Source organism: Oncorhynchus clarkii, chromosome 19 (genome assembly GCF_045791955.1).
Source record: "Oncorhynchus clarkii lewisi isolate Uvic-CL-2024 chromosome 19, UVic_Ocla_1.0, whole genome shotgun sequence".
Taxonomy (NCBI): Eukaryota; Metazoa; Chordata; class Actinopteri; order Salmoniformes; family Salmonidae; genus Oncorhynchus; species Oncorhynchus clarkii.
In genome coordinates, this window is record NC_092165.1 from 26,651 (window position 1) to 47,323 (window position 20,673).

The window sequence follows — 20,673 nt, forward strand, 5'->3', positions numbered from 1 at the left end:
TTCCACGATGTTCTAGCATCACTGATGTAGTTGGTTCTAGACTGGTTCTTAGACTGGTTCTAGACTGGTTCTAGACTGGTTTTAGACTGGTTCTAGACAGGTAGATAAAACATCCAGTCTACTTGTCTTTTCCTCTACATCTGTTAGTTACCTATTCCACGATGTTCTAGCATCACTGATGTAGTTGGTTCTAGACTGGTTCTAGACTGGTTCTAGACAGGTAGATAAAACATCCAGTCTACTGGTCTTTTCCTCTACATCTGTTAGTTACCTATTCCACGATGTTCTAGCATCACTGATGTAGTTGGTTCTAAACTGGTTCTAGACTGGTTCTAGACTGGTTCTAGACTGGTTCTAGACAGGTAGATAAAACATCCAGTCTACTGGTCTTTTCCTCTACATCTGTTAGTTACCTATTCCACGATGTTCTAGCATCACTGATGTAGTTGGTTCTCTGTCCATCAAATGTGACGCGATCCCTCGTTTAGCCAATAGAAAATAATTAATGTATCTTTTTCCCCCTCTCTCTCTCTCTCTCTCTCAGGCAACACATCTGATTGGATGGTTTAGTCAGAATGACAGCCGAAGATCCCGCCTCCTCCTCTTCAGCCATGAGTAATAACCCAGCGCCTTCCGGTTCCAACACCCCAGGCCCTTCCCATCACTCCCCGCACGGACCAATCACAGTGCCCGAGGGTGTGTCCGGGGCCCACAACGAAGCGGCCCTAGTGTCTCTGATGGAGCGTACGGGTTACGGCATGGTGCAGGAGAACGGTCAGAGGAAATACGGCCCTCCGCCGGGCTGGGAATCCGCCTCCCCGCCACGCGGCTGTGAGATCTTCGTGGGTAAGATCCCCCGGGACGTCTACGAAGACGAGCTGGTCCCGGTGTTCGAGTCGGCGGGTCAGATCTACGAGATGCGTCTGATGATGGACTTTGACGGTAAGAACCGCGGCTACGCCTTCGTCATGTACACACAGAAACACCAGGCGAAACGCGCCGTGCGGGAACTCAACAACTACGAGGTGCGTCCCGGACGCCTCCTAGGGGTCTGCTGCTCTGTGGACAACTGTCGCCTCTTCATCGGGGGCATCCCCAAAACCAAGAAGAGAGAGGAGATCCTGGAGGAGGTGTCCAAGGTGACGGAGGGCGTCCTGGACGTCATAGTGTACGCCAGCGCGGCGGACAAGATGAAGAACCGGGGCTTTGCCTTCGTGGAGTATGAGAGTCACCGTGCCGCGGCCATGGCGCGCAGGAAGCTGATGCCCGGCAGGATCCAGCTGTGGGGGCACCAGATCGCCGTGGACTGGGCGGAGCCGGAGATAGACGTGGACGAGGACGTCATGGAGACCGTGAAGATTCTATACGTCAGGAACCTGATGATGGAGACCAGCGAGGACACACTGCGACAGGTCGGATTGATTGGTTGATTTACTGATTGATTGGTTTAGTGACTGTTTGATTGATTGGTTGATTTACTGATTGATTGGTTGATTTACTGATTGATTGGTTGATTGGTTGATTTACTGATTGATTGGTTGATTGATTGATTTACTGATTGATTGGTTAATTTACTGATTGATTTGTTGATTGATTGATTTCCTGATTGGTTGGTTGATTTACTGATTGATTGGTTGATTTACTGATTGATTGGTTTAGTGACTGTTTGATTGGTTGATTGATTGGTTGATTTAATGATTTATTGATTGATTGACGAATTAGTTGATTGGTTGCTTGGTGTTTGGCCAGTGGAACCCAGGTTATATTAACATGTCACTGTGTTCTAGGTGTTTGGCCAGTAGAACCAGGGCTGTATTAACATGTCTCTGTGTTCTAGGTGTTTGGCCAGTGGAACCCAGGCTGTATTAACATGTCTCTGTGTTCTAGGTGTTTGGCCAGTGGAACCCAGGCTGTATTAACATGTCTCTGTGTTCTAGGTGTTTGGCCGGTAGTACCCAGGGCTGTATTAACATGTCTCTGTGTTCTAGGTGTTTGGCCAGTGGAACCAGGGCTGTATTAACATGTCTCTGTGTTCTAGGTGTTTGGCCAGTGGAACCCAGACTGTATTAACATGTCTCTGTGTTCTAGGTGTTTGTCCAGTGGAACCCAGGCTGTATTAACATGTCTCTGTGTTCTAGGTGTTTGGCCAGTGGAACCCAGGCTGTATTAACATGTGTCTGTGTTCTAGGTGTTTGGCCAGTGGAACCCAGGCTGTATTAACATGTCTCTGTGTTTTAGGTGTTTGGCCAGTGGAACCAGGGCTGTATTAACATGTCTCTGTGTTCTAGGTGTTTGGCCAGTGGAACCCGGGCTGTATTAATATGTCTCTGTGTTCTAGGTGTTTGGCCAGTGGAACCAGGGCTGTATTAACATGTCTCTGTGTTCTAGGTGTTTGGCCAGTGGAACCAGGGCTGCGTGGAACGTGTCAAGAAGATCCGCGACTACGCCTTCGTCCACTTCTCGTCCCGTGACGATGCCGTGGTTGCCATGGACCACCTGAACGGGACGGAGGTGGAGGGGTCCTGTATCGAGGTCACCCTGGCTAAGCCTGTCGACAAAGAGCAGTACACGCGTTACCAGAAGGCATCTAAAGGGGGCGCTACAGCGGCCGCGGCCGTGGCAGCTCCGGAACCAGTCCAGCAGAACTACGTGTACCAGTGTGACCCCTACACCCTCACCTACTATGGGTACCCTTACAACACGCTGATCGGACCCAACAGGGACTACTTCATCAAAGGTTAGAGTCCTTTCCTTCTGGTTCTCCGTGGCTGCGTTTACACAGACAGTCACATTCTGATCTTAATAGAGTGTAGATTAGATAATAGATTAGATAATAGTGTCTGTAGTGTCCTTGCCTTCTGGTTCTCTGTGGCTGCGTTTACACAGACAGTCACATTCTGATCTTAATAGAGTGTAGATTAGATAATAGATAATAGATTAGATAATAGTGTCTGTAGTGTCCTTTCCTTCTGGTTCTCTGTGGCTGCGTTTACACAGACAGTCACATTCTGATCTTGTTTGTTCTTTTCTATTTTTTTTTACACCAATCAGATCAGCTCTTTAGCTCGAAACTTGGGCTGCCTGTATAAACGTAGCCTTTTGCACTACAGACGTAACTGATGTGTAGATTAGATGGGGTGTGATGTTGTAAATGTAACCAATGGTGAATCCACCTCATCAAATACATGTGATTAGTAGATGATCGTGATGAATATTGATATTGATGAATCTGATGAATAGGTGTTCTAAATGATTATTGATCATTTACTGGTTATAAATCACCGATCAGCATCGATAACTGTTAGAGAGGTAAAATGGGACGCTCCGCAATATGACGTCACAGGATACAGCGGGGTGACTTCCTGCTTAGCGACTACCGAGAACGACAATATTCCCAAGATGGCCACTGTTGTGTCTTCCTAGTTTCTTCCCTCCTTTGAGACATATAGAGTACCACAGTATGAGTCATGATACCCATAAAACCCTGCGGTCAAACAAGGAAATGGTTCCAATCATTTTTCCCCAAAGGGGATATTTTTTAGAAACACTTAAAATAAGGGCTGTTGTTTCGTGTCAGTTTACCCTGGTGTGACGTTTTGATAACTGTGTAAATCTTTTATTCATGTTTTTACCCCCCCCCCCACCCCCCCTCAAATTAAATGCTAATTAGCTGCTAATGTGGCTCCCGTAAAGAACTACAAATCTCTGGATTAACTATCTAATGTGGCTCCCGTAAAGAACTACAAATCTCTGGATTAACTATCTAATGTGGCTCTCGTAAAGAACTACAAACCTCTGGATTAACTATCTAATGTGGCTCCCGTAAAGAACTACAAACCTCTGGATTAACTATCTAATGTGGCTCCCGTAAAGAACTACAAACCTCTGGATTAACTATCTAATGTGGCTCTCGTAAAGAACTACAAATCTCTGGATTAACTATCTAATGTGGCTCTCATAAAGAACTACAAATCTCTGGATTAACTATCTAATGTGGCTCTCGTAAATAACTACAAATCTCTGGATTAACTATCTAATGTGGCTCTCGTAAAGAACTACAAATCTCTGGAATAACTATCTAATGTGGCTCTCGTAAAGAACTACAAATCTCTGGATTAACTATCTAATGTGGCTCTCGTAAAGAACTACAAATCTCTGGATTAACTATCTAATGTGGCTCTCGTAAAGAACTACAAATCTCTGGATTAACTATCTAATGTGGCTCTCGTAAAGAACTACAAATCTCTGGATTAACTATCTAATGTGGCTCTCGTAAAGAACTACAAATCTCTGGATTAACTATCTAATGTGGCTCTCGTAAAGAACTACAAATCTCTGGATTAACTATCTAATGTGGCTCCCGTGAAGAACTAGGATCAATACCTGGTAGTAAAGGTGTCAGCTAGAGACCTGCAGGATCAATACCTGGTAGTAATGGTATCAGAGATGACCTGTAGGATCAATACCTGGTAGTAAAGGTGTCAGAGATGACCTGCAGGATCAATACCTGGTAGTAATGGTATCAGCTAGAGACCTGCAGGATCAATACCTGGTAGTAAAGGTGTCAGAGATAACCTGCAGGATCAATACCTGGTAGTAAAGGTATCAGAGATGACCTGTAGGATCAATACCTGGTAGTAAAGGTATCAGAGATGACCTGTAAGATCAATACCTGGTAGTAAAGGTATCAGAGATGACCTGTAGGATCAATACCTGGTAGTAAAGGTATCAGAGATGACCTGTAGGATCAATACCTGATAGTAAAGGTGTCAGAGATGACCTGTAGGATCAATACCTGGTAGTAAAGGTATCAGAGATGACCTGTAGGATCAATACCTGGTAGTAAAGGTGTCAGAGATGACCTGCAGGATCAATACCTGGTAGTAAAGGTATCAGAGATGACCTGTAGGATCAATACCTGGTAGTAAAGGTGTCAGAGATGACCTGCAGGATCAATACCTGGTAGTAATGGTATCAGCTAGAGACCTGCAGGATCAATACCTGGTAGTAAAGGTATCAGAGATGACCTGTAGGATCAATACCTGGTAGTAATGGTATCAGAGATGACCTGCAGGATCAATACCTGGTAGTAATGGTATCAGAGATGACCTGCAGGATCAATACCTGGTAGTAAAGGTGTCAGAGATGACCTGTAGGATCAATACCTGGTAGTAATGGTATCAGAGATGACCTGCAGGATCAATACCTGGTAGTAAAGGTATCAGAGATGACCTGTAGGATCAATACCTGGTAGTAAAGGTGTCAGAGATGACCTGTAGGATCAATACCTGGTAGTAAAGGTGTCAGCTAGAGACCTGCAGGATCAATACCTGGTAGTAAAGGTGTCAGCTAGAGACCTGTAGGATCAATACCTGGTAGTAAAGGTATCAGAGATGACCTGCAGGATCAATACCTGGTAGTAAAGGTGTCAGCTAGAGACCTGCAGGATCAATACCTGATAGTAAAGGTGTCAGCTAGAGACCTGTAGGATCAATACCTGGTAGTACAGGTATCAGAGATGACCTGCAGGATCAATACCTGGTAGTAAAGGTATCAGAGATGACCTGCAGGATCAATACCTGGTAGTAAAGGTGTCAGCTAGAGACCTGCAGGATCAATACCTGATAGTAAAGGTGTCAGCTAGAGACCTGCAGGATCAATACCTGGTAGTACAGGTATCAGAGATGACCTGCAGGATCAATACCTGATAGTAAAGGTGTCAGCTAGAGACCTGCAGGATCAATACCTGGTAGTAAAGGTGTCAGCTAGAGACCTGCAGGATCAATACCTGGTAGTAAAGGTGTCAGATAGAGATGACGTGCAGGATCTTGGAGGGATTTGTAGTTTTGCATGATGTCTACATTGATGCTAATTAGCATGTTCAAATCTGAGAGTAAATAGAGCCGAATATATTGATAAAAGTCTACCTTGTCGTAGAGAGATTTACAGGGTCATCAAAACACCACGGCAGGTTAAACCTACACAAAACACCACTGCAGGTTAAACCTACACAAAACACCACGGCAGGTTAAACCTACACCAAACACCACGGCAGGTTAAACTACACAAAACACCACGGCAGGGTAAACCTACACAAAACACCACGGCAGGTTAAACCTACACAAAACACCACGGCAAGTTAAACCTACACAAAACACCACGGCAGGTTAAACCTACACAAAACACCACGGCAGGTTAAACCTACACAAAACACCACGGCAGGTTAAACCTACACCAAACACCACGGCAGGTTAAACTACACAAAACACCATGGCAGGGTAAACCTACACAAAACACCACGGCAGGTTAAACCTACACAAAACACCACGGCAAGTTAAACCTACACAAAACACCACGGCAGGTTAAACCTACACAAAACACCACGGCAGGTTAAACCTACACAAAACACCACGGCAGGTTAAACTACACAAAACACCACGGCAGGTTAAACTACACAAAACACCACGGCAGGTTAAACCTACACAAAACACCACGGCAGGTTAAACCTACACAAAACACCACGGCAGGTTAAACCTACACAAAACACCACGGCAGGTTAAACCTACACAAAAAATCACGGCAGGTTAAACTACACAAAACACCACGGCAGGTTAAACTACACAAAACACCACGGCAGGTTAAACCTACACAAAACACCACGGCAGGTTAAACCTACACAAAACACCACGGCAGGTTAAACCTACACAAAACACCACGGCAGGTTAAACCTACACAAAACACCACGGCAAGTTAAACCTACACAAAACACCACGGCAAGTTAAACCTACACAAAACACCACGGCAGGTTAAACCTACACAAAACACCACGGCAGGTTAAACTACACAAAACACCAAGGCAGGTTAAACCTACACAAAACACCACGGCAGGTTAAACCTACACAAAACACCACGGCAGGTTAAACCTACACAAAACACCACGGCAAGTTAAACCTACACAAAACACCACGGCAGGTTAAACCTACACAAAACACCACGGCAGGTTAAACCTACACAAAACACCACGGCAGGTTAAACTACACAAAACACCACGGCAGGTTAAACTACACAAAACACCACGGCAGGTTAAACCTACACAAAACACCACGGCAGGTTAAACCTACACAAAACACCACGGCAGGTTAAACCTACACAAAACACCACGGCAGGTTAAACCTACACAAAACACCACGGCAGGTTAAACCTACACAAAACACCACGGCAGGTTAAACCTACACAAAACACCACGGCAGGTTAAACCTACACAAAACACCACGGCAGGTTAAACACAAAACACCACGGCAGGTTAAACCTACACAAAACACCACGGCAGGTTAAACACAAAACACCACGGCAGGTTAAACCTACACAAAACACCACGGCAGGTTAAACCTACACAAAACACCACGGCAGGTTAAACACAAATCACCACGGCAGGTTAAACCTACACAAAACACCACGGCAGGTTAAACCTACACAAAACACCACGGCAGGTTAAACCTACACCAAACACCACGGCAGGTTAAACTACACAAAACACCACGGCAGGGTAAACCTACACAAAACACCACGGCAGGTTAAACCTACACAAAACACCACGGCAAGTTAAACCTACACAAAACACCACGGCAGGTTAAACCTACACAAAACACCACGGCAGGTTAAAACTACACAAAACACCACGGCAGGTTAAACCTACACAAAACACCATGGCAGGTTAAACCTACACAAAACACCACGGCAGGTTAAACCTACACAAAACACCACGGCAGGTTAAACCTACACAAAACACCACGGCAGGTTAAACCTACACAAAACACCACGGCAGGTTAAACACAAAACACCACGGCAGGTTAAACCTACACAAAACACCACGGCAGGTTAAACACAAAACACCACGGCAGGTTAAACCTACACAAAACACCACGGCAGGTTAAACCTACAAAAAACACCACGGCAGGTTAAACCTACACAAAACACCACGGCAGGTTAAACCTACACCAAACACCACGGCAGGTTAAACTACACAAAACACCATGGCAGGGTAAACCTACACAAAACACCACGGCAGGTTAAACCTACACAAAACACCACGGCAAGTTAAACCTACACAAAACACCACGGCAGGTTAAACCTACACAAAACACCACGGCAGGTTAAACCTACACAAAACACCACGGCAGGTTAAACTACACAAAACACCACGGCAGGTTAAACCTACACAAAACACCACGGCAGGTTAAACCTACACAAAACACCACGGCAGGTTAAACCTACACAAAACACCACGGCAGGTTAAACCTACACAAAACACCACGGCAGGTTAAACTACACAAAACACCACGGCAGGTTAAACTACACAAAACACCACGGCAGGTTAAACCTACACAAAACACCACGGCATGTTAAACCTACACAAAACACCACGGCAGGTTAAACCTACACAAAACACCACGGCAGGTTAAACCTACACAAAACACCACGGCAGGGTAAACCTACACAAAACACCACGGCAGGTTAAACCTACACAAAACACCACGGCAAGTTAAACCTACACAAAACACCACGGCAAGTTAAACCTACACAAAACACCACGGCAGGTTAAACCTACACAAAACACCACGGCAGGTTAAACTACACAAAACACCACGGCAGGTTAAACTACACAAAACACCACGGCAGGTTAAACCTACACAAAACACCACGGCAGGTTAAACCTACACAAAACACCACGGCAGGTTAAACCTACACAAAACACCACGGCAGGTTAAACTACACAAAACACCACGGCAGGTTAAACTACACAAAACACCACGGCAGGTTAAACCTACACAAAACACCACGGCAGGTTAAACCTACACAAAACACCACGGCAGGTTAAACCTACACAAAACACCACGGCAGGTTAAACCTACACAAAACACCACGGCAGGTTAAACCTACACAAAACACCACGGCAGGTTAAACCTACACAAAACACCACGGCAGGTTAAACCTACACAAAACACCACGGCAGGTTAAACACAAAACACCACGGCAGGTTAAACCTACACAAAACACCACGGCAGGTTAAACACAAAACACCACGGCAGGTTAAACCTACACAAAACACCACGGCAGGTTAAACACAAAACACCACGGCAGGTTAAACCTACACAAAACACCACGGCAGGTTAAACCTACACAAAACACCACGGCAGGTTAAACTACACAAAACACCACGGCAGGTTAAACACAAAACACCACGGCAGGTTAAACCTACACAAAACACCACGGCAGGTTAAACCTACACAAAACACCACGGCAGGTTAAACTACACAAAACACCACGGCAGGTTAAACACAAAACACCACGGCAGATTAAACCTACACAAAACACCACGGCAGGTTAAACACAAAACACCACGGCAGGTTAAACCTACACAAAACACCACGGCAGGTTAAACACAAAACACCACGGCAGGTTAAACACAAAACACCACGGCAGGTTAAACACAAAACACCACGGCAGGTTACACACAAAACACAGCCCTCATTTGAATTGTTTCTAAAATCCCTTATTGGAAAATGAATGGTGGAAAAACAAAGATTGGAATCATTTCCTTATTTGACCGCTAGGTCTTATGGGTATTATGACACCTCCACTGTGGGACTCTATACCTGCATCGAGAGGATCCCCTAGTGGCTGTCTGGAGCATTGGCAGATTAGGATTCTGCTGTCCTTCACTGTCTCTAAGCAGGAAGCGTCTCCTCTGTAAGTAACCTCTGAGGACGCCATATTGCAGAGTGTCCCCCTTTTCAGTGCTGAGCCCGTACCCTGTGATGAGTGATGCTGGCAGGTGTCTGGGTGGCAGCTCAACTAATCTGTGTCCTAAGTAGCACTCTATTCCATTTGCAGGGCACTACTATCGACCAGAGCCCTATTGGCTCTAACCCTATGGGCCCTTGTCAGAAGTAGTGCCCTACATAGGGGACAGGGTTCCATTTGGGCCGATTCCAACTAATCCGTCCAGACGTTGACTGTAATCACTGTGTTCTGGTTTTCTCTCCAAAGGAGGCCCAATGATACAGACCAATGGTAATCTATTCCATCCTTATTGGCTACTCCTTTACACTCGCTTATCCAATGAAACATCAACTTCCTGGTCATGTGACCAACTCCTCTCTCTGGGTTTCTATAACAACTTCCCCTTGTTCCATCACCTCTTTAGTTCGCTAGTAGACAGACAAACTGTCAGACCCCACGATGTCTCCCACACTCCTTGACAACTTCAGTTACTGGATGTTCTACCAGTGTTGGAATCAGACAACCTGTCAGACCCCACAATGTCTCCCACACTCCTTGACAACTTCAGCTACTAGATGTTCTACCAGTGTTGGAATCAGACAAACTGTCAGACCCCACGATATCTCCCATACTCCTTGACAACTTCAGCTACTAGATGTTCTACCAGTGTTGGAATCAGACAAACTGTCAGACCCCACGATGTCTCCCACACTCCTTGACAACTTCAACTACTAGATGTTCTACCAGTGTTGGAATCAGACAAACTGTCAGACCCCACGATGTCTCCCACACTCCTTGACAACTTCAGTTACTAGATGTTCTACCAGTGTTGGAATCAGACAACCTGTCAGACCCCACGATGTCTCCCACACTCCTTGACAACTTCAGCTACTAGATGTTCTACCAGTGTTGGAATCAGACAAACTGTCAGACCCCACGATATCTCCCATACTCCTTGACAACTTCAACTACTAGATGTTCTACCAGTGTTGGAATCAGACAAACTGTCAGACCCCACGATGTCTCCCACACTCCTTGACAACTTCAGTTACTAGATGTTCTACCAGTGTTGGAATCAGACAAACTGTCAGACCCCACGATATCTCCCATACTCCTTGACTTCAACTACTAGATGTTCTACCAGTGTTGGAATCAGACAAACTGTCAGACCCCACGATGTCTCCCACACTCCTTGACAACTTCAGTTACTAGATGTTCTACCAGTGTTGGAATCAGACAAACTGTCAGACCCCACGATATCTCCCATACTCCTTGACTTCAACTACTAGATGTTCTACCAGTGTTGGAATCAGACAAACTGTCAGACCCCACGATGTCTCCCACACTCCTTGACAACTTCAGTTACTAGATGTTCTACCAGTGTTGGAATCAGACAAACTAATGACTAGATAAACATAGACAATGTACAGTATATATATATTTTTGCACCTCTGACAAACCATGTAAAATGACGCCCCATAGCAGCCCCCCCCCCCCCCCCCCTAACGACGGCTTCACACTTTGACGGGAAATGTCCAAACTGGACATTGGGACGTCCCAACTCTCGGACATCACCCCATTGGATTTGTTCAGGGTAGGGTAGGGGTTTAGGGTAGGGATTTAGGGTAGGGGTTTAGGGTAGGGTAGGGGTTTAGGGTTAGGGTAGGGGTTTAGGGTACGGTAGGGGTTTAGGGTAGGGTAGAGGTGTAGGGTAATGGTTTAGGGTAGGGGTTTAGGGTAGGGGTTTGACGGGAAATGTCCAAACTGGATTCCTTGGGACGTCCCAACTCTCGGACATCACCCCATGTTTAGGGTAGGGTAGGGGTTTAGGGTAGGGGTTTAGGGTAGGGTAGGGGTTTAGGGTAGGGGTTTAGGGTAGGGTAGGGTAGGGGTTTAGGATAGGGATTTAGGGTAGGGTACGGGTTTAGGGTAGGGGTTTAGCATTTAGGGTAGGGGTTTAGGGTTTAGGGTAGGGGTTTAGGGTAGGGATTTAGGGTTTAGGGTAGGGGTTTAGGGTAGGGGTTTAGGGTTTAAGGTAGGGGTTTAGCGTAGGGGTTTAGGGTAGGGATTTAGGGTAGGGGTTCAGGGTTTAGGGTAGGGGTTTAGGGTAGGGTAGGGGTTTAGGGTAGGGGTTTAGGGTAGGGTAGGGGTTTAGGGTAGGGGTTTAGGTTAGGGGTTTAGGGTAGGGCTTAGGGTAGGGGTTTAGGGTAGGGGTTTAGGGTATGGGTTTAGGGTTTAGGGTAGGGTAGGGGTTTAGGGTAGGTGTTTAGGGTGGGGTAGGGGTTTAGGGTTTAGGGTAGGGGTTTAGGGTAGGGTTTTAGGGTAGGGGTTTAGGGTAGGGGTTTAGGGTAGGGTTTTAGGGTAGGGGTTTAGGGTAGGGGTTTATGGTAGGGATTTAGGGTAGAGGTTTAGGGTAGGTGTTTAGGGTAGGGGTTTATGGTAGGGGTTTTAGGCTAGGGTAGGGGTTTAGGGTAGGGTAGGGGTTTAGGGTAGGGTAGGGGTTTAGGGTAGGGGTTTAGGGTAGAGGTTTAGGGTAGGGCGGGGTTTAGGGTAGGGGTTTAGGGTAGGGTAGGGGTATGGGTAGGGGTTTAGGGTAGGGTAGGAGTTTAGAGTAGGGTAGGGTTTATGGTAGTGGTTTCAGTTAGGAGTTTCAGTTAGGAGTTTAGTCTAGGGGTCTAGGGTAGGTGTTTAGGATAGGAGTTTATGGTAGGGTAGGGGTTTAGGTTAGGGTAGGGGTTTAGGTTAGGGTAGGGGTTTAGGTTAGGGTAGGGGTTTAGGGTAGTGGTTTAGGGTATGTTTTTAGGGTATGGTAGGGGTTTAGGGTAGGGTAGGTGTTAGGGTAGGGTTGGGGTTTAGGGTAGGAGTTTAGGGTAGGGTAGGGGTTTAGGGTAGAGTAGGGATTTAGGGTAGGGTAGGAGTTTAGGGTATGGTAGGGGTTTAGGGTAGGACTCTAGAGTAGGTTAGGGGTTTAAGGTAGTGACGTCCCAAGGATCACGGATAGCAATAACGAACGTCAGTGCCACAGGAGGCTGGTGGCACTATAAATGGGGAGGACGGGCTCGTAGTAATGTCTGGGGCAGAATATTATAAAATATCTATCTACATATACAGTACCAGTTTAAAGTTTGGACACACCGACTCGTTCAAGGTGTTTCCTTTATTTTTTACTATTTTATACATTGTAGAATAACATTGTAGAATAACAGTGAAGACGTCAAACCTATGAAACAAAACTTATTTACAACGACGGCCTCCCCCGGTCAAACCCTGACAACGCTGGGCCCTGTGCTAAGCAGAACGCGCCCTAAACATATCCCATGCCCCTTATATTGAAGCGTGACCCTAAACAGCACCCCCCCCCCCCCCACTGTGGCCCATCTCCAGCAGGTGCTGTGCGAGGTCGTGGCCGAGCGACGGCAGGTAGCCGTGCCCCCGGCCCCCGGGGGTCATACCTGGGTGGTTACTCTGCTGGGCGGGGTATCTACAGCCGGTACCATGAAGGCAAAGCCAAGGGCCCCGACAACAAGGCCTACGAGCTGGTACCCTCTATGGAGCTGACGGCCTCAGTCAACCCGTTGGGCATCAAGCCTTGCACAAGTCAGTCACACCCCTGTCGTACCCCCCGTCGTACCCCCCCGTCGTCCCCCTAAACTGTCCCCTATACCGCCGCCTGCTTCCTTCAGTTTTCTCCTTCCTGTCTCAAGCCTGTCTCCTTCCTGTCTCAAGCCTGGCTCAAGTCAGTGAAAGATACCTCTAAACCAGGCCTGGTCTAAACTAACTCCCTACTGGTCTAAACCAGGCCTGGTGTAAACTAACTCCCTACTGGTCTGAACCAGGCCTGGTCTAAACTAAATCCCTACTGGTCTAAACCAGGCCTGGTCTAAACTAACTCCCTACTGGTCTAAACTAACTCCCTACTGGTCTAAACTAACTCCCTACTGGTCTAAACCAGGCCTGGTCTAAACTAACTCCCTACTGGTCTAAACTAACTCCCTACTGGTCTAAACTAACTCCCTACTGGTCTAAACCATGCCTGGTCTAAACTAACTCCCTACTGGTCTAAACTAACTCTCTACTGGTCTAAACTAACTCCCTACAGGTCTAAACTAACTCCCTACTGGTCTAAACTAACTCTCTACTGGTCTAAACTTACTCCCTACTGTCGTCTTTCCACTGCTCAACTCCAGTTCCCAGAGGGCAGCAAGCAGGCAGGAAATAGCAGACAGGAAATGAGATATAGGAAGCCTGAGGATGAATTGATGGGTCATAGATTTTCACTATAATACTTTAATATCAGCTGATAGATTACCTTTTCTGCAGCTCAGGTCACCGTTGACAGATCGCAGCTTTCTGGGGAAAAAAAAAGCTAAGAGACACTACTGCCCCCTCTCCTGGACTGGAGTTGAACTGCAAGCCGTTCTTCTCAGAGAGGCTGTCTGTCTCTCTCTCTCTTTCCATTTCATCCTTCTGTTTTACCTGCTCTGTCCTACTATCCCTTATTCAGACCAGGAGAGAAAAACAAAAACCTCTCTTGGTGATGATGTGTTTTTCCTTTACTGTAAATTCCTCAACACTTCAGATCAAGGGGGTCAGAGGTCAACAATCTCTGACCCCCCCCCCCCGGTATGGAACGATAATCTGATTCTCCTAATCTGGACGTGATTGCTCAATCCCCCACAATCCTTCTCTCAGTCTCTGGAATAAACTGGATCAGAGAAACACAGTGGACTTTTGTCCATCTGAAACAATGAGTGACCTTGTGTTGGCATGTGTATGTTGGCATGTGTGTGTGTGTGTGTGTGTGTGTGTGTGTGTGTGTGTGTGTGTGTGTGTGTGTGTGTGTGTGTGTGTGTGTGTGTGTGTGTGTGTGTGTGTGTGTGTGTGTGTGTGTGTGTGTGTGTGTGTGTGTGTGTGTGTGTGTGTGTGTGTGTGTGTGTGCGTGCGTGCGTGCGTGTGTGTGTGCGTGTGTGTGAAGGGGGTTTAATCAAGAGCTAAGCACCATTTTAATCCGAATCACACCCCAACCAACAGAGGCTAACACTAACTTGGGTAACTCCATTCTCTCTCTCTCTCTCTCTCTCTCTATCTCTCTCTCGCTCTTCTCTCCTCTCTCTCTCTCTTTTCTCTCTCCTCTCTCTCTCTCTCCCTCTTCTCTTCTCTCCTCTCTCTCTCTCTTCTCTCTTTTCTCTCTCTCTCTTCTCTCTCTCCCGCTTCTCTTCTCTCTCCTCTCTCTCTCTCTCTCTCTTTTCTCTCTCCTCTCTCTCTCTCCCTCTTCTCTTCTCTCCTCTCTCTTTCTCTCTCTCTTCTCTCTTTTCTCTCTCTCTCTCCCTCTTCTCTTCTCTCTCCTCTCTCTCTCTCTATTTTCTCTCTCCCTCTTCTCTTCTCTCCTCCCTCTCTCTTTTCTCTCTCCCTCTTCTCTTCTCTCCTCTTTCTCTCTCTCTTTTCTCTCTTTCTCTCTCTCTCTTCTCTCTCTCCCTCTTCTCTTCTCTCCTCTCTCTCCCGCTTCTCTTCTCTCTCCTCTCTCTCTCTCCCTCTTCTCTTCTCTCTCTCTCTTCTCTCTCTCCCTCTTCTCTCTCTCTCTCTCTCTCTTTTCTCTCTCTCTCTTCTCTCTCTCCCGCTTCTCTTCTCTCTCCTCTACTGTCTCTCTCTCTTCTCTCTCTCCCTCTTCTCTTCTCTCTCTCTCTCTTCTCTCTCTCTTTTCTCTCTCTCTACCTCAAACTCTGTCCTGTTAAAACCGTGCCTCTACTCTCAATGTCTTTGACATCTCATAGTGGCATTTCCCAATCTGACTCTCAGTCTGGGGTTTTGTCTGTACGCGTGTGCGTGTGCGTGTGCGTGTGTGTGTGTGTGTGTGTGTGTGCGCAGTGGGCCTGCAGGCTCTAGGAGGCCAGTACCCGGTGTTCCAGGGAGCCAAGCTGATGGAGGAAGGGAAGATGCATCACTCTGTGGAACACCTCATTAACCCCCTGGCCCTGCAGCACGACCACACAGCCCAGAACACACAGACTGTTATACCTGCTGTCTCCTCACCTCCACCCTACCAGGTACACACACAGACTGTTATACCTACTGTCTCCTCACCTCCACCCTACCAGGTACACACACAGTGAAACATGAAATTAATGTAATTTGAAAGTTGAATAATATCCACTAACTCTCCCTCCCTCCCTCCCTCCCTCCCTCCCTCCCTCCCTCCCTCCCTCTCTCCCTCCCTCCCTCCCTCCCTCTCTCTCTCTCTCTCTCTCTCTCTCTCTCTCTCTCTCTCTCTCTCTCTCTCTCTCTCTCTCTCTCTCTCTCTCTCTCTCTCTCTCTCTCTCTCTCTCTCTCTCCCTCTTTCCTCCTCCCTCCCTCCCTCCCTCCCTCCCTCCCTCTTCTCGTCCCTCCCTCCCTCTCTCCTCCTCCCTCCCTCCCTCCCTCCCTCCCTCTCTCCTCCTCCCTCCCTCCCTCCCTCCCTCCCTCCCTCCCTCTTCTCGTCCCTCCCTCCCTCTCTCCTCCTCCCTCCCTCCCTCCCTCCCTCCCTCCCTCCCTCCCTCCCTCTCTCCTCCCTCCCTCCCTCCCTCCCTCCCTCCCTCCCTCCCTCCCTCCCTCCCTCTTCTCCTCCCTCCCTCCCTCCCTCCCTCCCTCCCTCTTCTCCTCCCTCCCTCCCTCCCTCTTCTCCTCCCTCCCTCCCTCCCTCCCTCCCTCCCTCTTCTCCTCCCTCCCTCCCTCCCTCCCTCCCTCCCTCCCTCCCTCTTCTCGTCCCTCCCTCCCTCCCTCCCTCCCTCCCTCCCTCCCTCCTCCTCCTCCCTCCCTCCCTCCCTCCCTCCTCCTCCCTCCCTCCCTCCCTCCCTCCCTCCCTCCCTCCTCCCTCCCTCCTCCCTCCCTCCCTCCCTCCCTCCCTCTCTCTCTCTCTCCCTCCCTCCCTCCCTCCCTCCCTCCCTCCCTCCCTCCCTCTTCTCGTCCCTCCCTCCCTCTTCTCGTCCCTCCCTCCCTCCCTCCCTCCCTCTTCTCCTCCCTCCCTCCCTCCCTCCCTCCCTCCCTCCCTCCCTCCCTCTCTCCTCCTCCCTCCCTCCCTCCCTCTCTCTCTCTCTCTCCCTCCCTCCCTCCCTCCCTCCCTCCCTCCCTCCCTCCCTCTCTCCCCCCTCAGGGTCGTCCCATCACACCAGTGTACACCATGACCCACAACATGCAGCGTATCCCCACGGCCAGTGGTCTGTACGGAGCAGGCTATATGCCCATCACCAACTACAACGCTGCTGCCCTGGCAGCCCTGCAGAAGAACGCAGCCGTGGCCGCTGCAGCCTACGGAGGGTACGCTGGTTACGCCGTGCCCCAGGCCTTCCCTGCCGCAGCGTTTCAGGTGCCCATCCACGACGTCTACCAGACCTACTGACAACAGCTACCAGACCTACTGACAACAGCTACCAGACCTACTGACAACAGCTACCAGACCTACTGACAACATCTACCAGCTACCAGACCTACTGACAACAGCTACCAGACCTACTGACAACAGCTACCAGACCTACTGACAACATCTACCAGCTACCAGACCTACTGACAACATCTACCAGCTACCAGACCTACTGGCAACATCTACCAGACCTACTGACAACATCTACCAGCTACCAGACCTACTGACAACATCTACCAGACCTACTGACAACAGCTACCAGACCTACTGACAACAGCTACCAGACCTACTGACAACAGCTACCAGACCTACTGACAACATCTACCAGACCTACTGACAACAGATACCAGCTACCAGACCTACTGACAACATCTACCAGACCTACTGACAACAGATACCAGACCTACTGACAACAGATACCAGCTACCAGACCTACTGACAACAGCTATCAGACCTACTGACAACAGCTACCAGCTACCAGCTGACTGGTCCACAACGCCTGTTCAACCACCACTCAACGTTCAAACAACTTGTGTGTCACGACGTCAGGAACTACAGACGACCTCATCCCCACATATCACCCCCCCCCCCCCCCCCGTTCAAATAACGACACGTCAAGTCAATGTCTTCAACAGCGACGTCCACAATGTCAAAAAACTAACTAAATGGACCCTTTAACACAAACTCTACTCTGCGTCGGTTCTTCAACGTTAGCCCAACATCTAGGCTACGTTATGACGCGCGCCAAACCTTCAACGTTTTAACAACGTCTATGCAACGTCTTACTGACAGGTTCACATTGGTCCTAATGAATACTGGACCAGACGTTCCTCCAACGTTCATACAACATTCACACAATATATTCTATGAATCGAATAGAGCCTATATCGCTCATATTCAAATCTGGAGAGTTCCTCTGCTTTGTTTCATTGTTCCACTCTAATCAGGGCCTGATTTAGACCTGGGACACCAGGTAAGTGATACCCCTCTAATCAGGGCCTGATTTAGACCTGAGACACCAGGTGGGTGATTCCCCTCTAATCAGGGACTGATTTAGACCGGAGACACCTGGTGGGTGATTCCCCTCTAATCAGCGCCTGATTTAGACCTGAGACACCAGTCATTGTTCCCCTCTAATCAGGGCCTGATTTAGACCTGAGACACCAGTTATTGTTCCCCTCTAATCAGGGCCTGATTTAGACCTGAGACACCAGTCATTGTTCCACTCTAATCAGGGCCTGATTTAGACCTGAGACACCAGTCATTGTTCCCCTCTAATCAGGGCCTGATTTAGACCTGAGACACCAGGTGGGTGATTCCCCTCTAATCAGGGCCTGATTTAGACCTGGGACACCTGGTGCGTGATTCCCCTCTAATCAGGGCCTGATTTAGACCTGGGACACCAGTCATTGTTCCACTCTAATCAGGGCCTGATTTAGACCTGAGACACCAGTCATTGTTCCCCTCTAATCAGGGCCTGATTTAGACCTGAGACACCAGGTGGGTGATTCCCCTCTAATCAGGGCCTGATTTAGACCTGGGACACCTGGTGCGTGATTCCCCTCTAATCAGGGCCTGATTTAGACCTGGGACACCAGTCATTGTTCCACTCTAATCAGGGCCTGATTTAGACCTGAGACACCAGTCATTGTTCCACTCTAATCAGGGACTGATTTAGACCTGAGACACCAGGTGGTTGATTCCCCTCTAATCAGGGCCTGAGTTAGACCTGGAACACCAGGCGGGTACCATTAATGACCAGGTAGAGGAGAAAAACAGCATTAGTCCAGACCTGGTAGGTATCCCAGGAATCCCCAGGGTCTATAATCATCCACTCCCATCAGAAACATTGATGTATAGCAGACTGTGTCGAAGAAAACACATAAGACCCAATGAAGGAGATGTGGTCTGGTCATGGGTTGAAGTGCTCACCTTTAGCTTTACGCTCAACATCACCCCCCTCCCCCACCTTCTATGACATCACTGCATCACCCTGACAACGAATCCCCCCCCCCCCCCTCACCTTCTATGACATCACTGCATCACCCTGACAACGAACCCCCCCTCACCTTCTATGACATCACTGCATCACCCTGACAATGGACCCCCCCCCCACCTTCTATGACATCACTTCATCACCCTGACAACTGACCCCCCCCCCCCCCACCCTCTCCTCCCTGTTGCCTGGGCAACAAGAACATTGAAGGTACACTGAAGTATTTCCGAAGAGGTTTTATGTTTCTGTTGTTAGTTTTCTGAAATAGAAAAAGAAAGATAACATTTGACTTTGTTTTTTCAAACTTTAGTTTAACGTTTAAAACAACACAAATATAACAAAATAAAAACTAAAATGAGAAAAAAAAAATACTACAGAAACTACTGAAGACTTTTTATTTTTTTTGATTTTATTATTAAAAGAGTTTGTATTTTAAAGTTGTTTTCATTAATCCATTCATGCTGTTAGCTTCATAGATGAGTTTGCTTGTTGTTGGGGGGTATCTATTAGTTTTCAGATACTGTAATACTGGGTATCATTTAAAAAACGTGTACTTTTTATGGGTGTTTTTAGATGTGTTATACTTCTGTTATGGAACATGGCCTGTCACTTCACTGTCTCCTCCAGCAGACTAAGACTGAATTGTTTTATTTTATCATGTTGTTGTTGTTGTTGTTGTTGTTGTTGTTGTTCTGTACTTTATTCTAATTGTTTGTAATTGCTTGATTCTCACATGGTGAACAAATATGGACAAAGGCGTTTATTATTTTGTATTGCTCTGCCCTAACACTCTCTAGCGCTAGCATATGCTACGTACGCTAAGCTAGCATATGCTACGTAGGCTAAGCTAGCATATGCTACGTACGCTAAGCTAGCATATGCTACGTAGGCTAAGCTAACATTGAACATATTACTAGCATTTGCTAAGCTAACAAAAGTTCTGTTCGCATACGCTAAGCTAACCGAAACGCTCTACTAGCATATGCTAAGCTTACCCGAAACACCCTGTTAGCTTTATGCTAAGCTTACCCGAAACACCCTGTTAGCTTTATGCTAAGCTAGCAGCATCACACTCCGCTGAGCTTCAACCCACTGTAAAGCCTTTCTACCGCAGTGCCTTTCTACTAGAGATCTGTGTCTCTCTGGGTTCGACTATTGTGCCTTTCCACTAGCCCGGTCTTATGATCTCTGAGCTCAACTGCAGTGCCTGTTGAGTGGAAACGTGTTTAACTCTCTACACTACACTAGCATTTCACAGAATTACTACATGCCCAATAGACTGCTTCGTTCTCAGCGGTAGCTGGTCGTTGGAACAGAGACCGTGGTCAGGATTTAATCCCAAACCGCTTGACGTTTAGAGGTCATTTCCAATTAGGCAGCAGATTTCCCTGTAAAAGATATGAAGGTATTTTTTATACATTCAGTGTTTTGCTGTCTGTGCGTGTAACAAACACAGAAGGCACTAAGAGTCGATGTCCACGCCCACGCTGACATCTAATTA

The 20,673-nt window shown here is 47.6% G+C and overlaps 1 protein-coding gene across 6 annotated transcripts; it reads left to right on the forward strand.

The window, feature by feature from the left end:
* Positions 1 to 558: 558 nt before the first annotated feature.
* Positions 559 to 17,446, forward strand: LOC139374558 (RNA-binding protein 47-like). Of its 6 annotated transcripts, none has more exons than XM_071115548.1 (6): positions 559 to 1,412; positions 2,389 to 2,737; positions 10,051 to 10,074; positions 13,168 to 13,380; positions 15,649 to 15,878; positions 16,910 to 17,446. In XM_071115548.1, exons 1-6 carry the CDS (start codon positions 576 to 578, stop codon positions 17,153 to 17,155), a joined length of 1,899 nt encoding a protein of 632 aa, XP_070971649.1. In that variant the 5' UTR covers positions 559 to 575; the 3' UTR covers positions 17,156 to 17,446. The 6 variants fall into 6 exon arrangements, with proteins under 6 accessions (XP_070971649.1, XP_070971651.1, XP_070971655.1 ...); XM_071115550.1 differs by having other exon boundaries at positions 15,649 to 15,827; XM_071115554.1 differs by lacking the exon at positions 13,168 to 13,380 and having other exon boundaries at positions 15,649 to 15,827.
* The last annotated feature ends 3,227 nt before the right edge of the window (positions 17,447 to 20,673 follow it).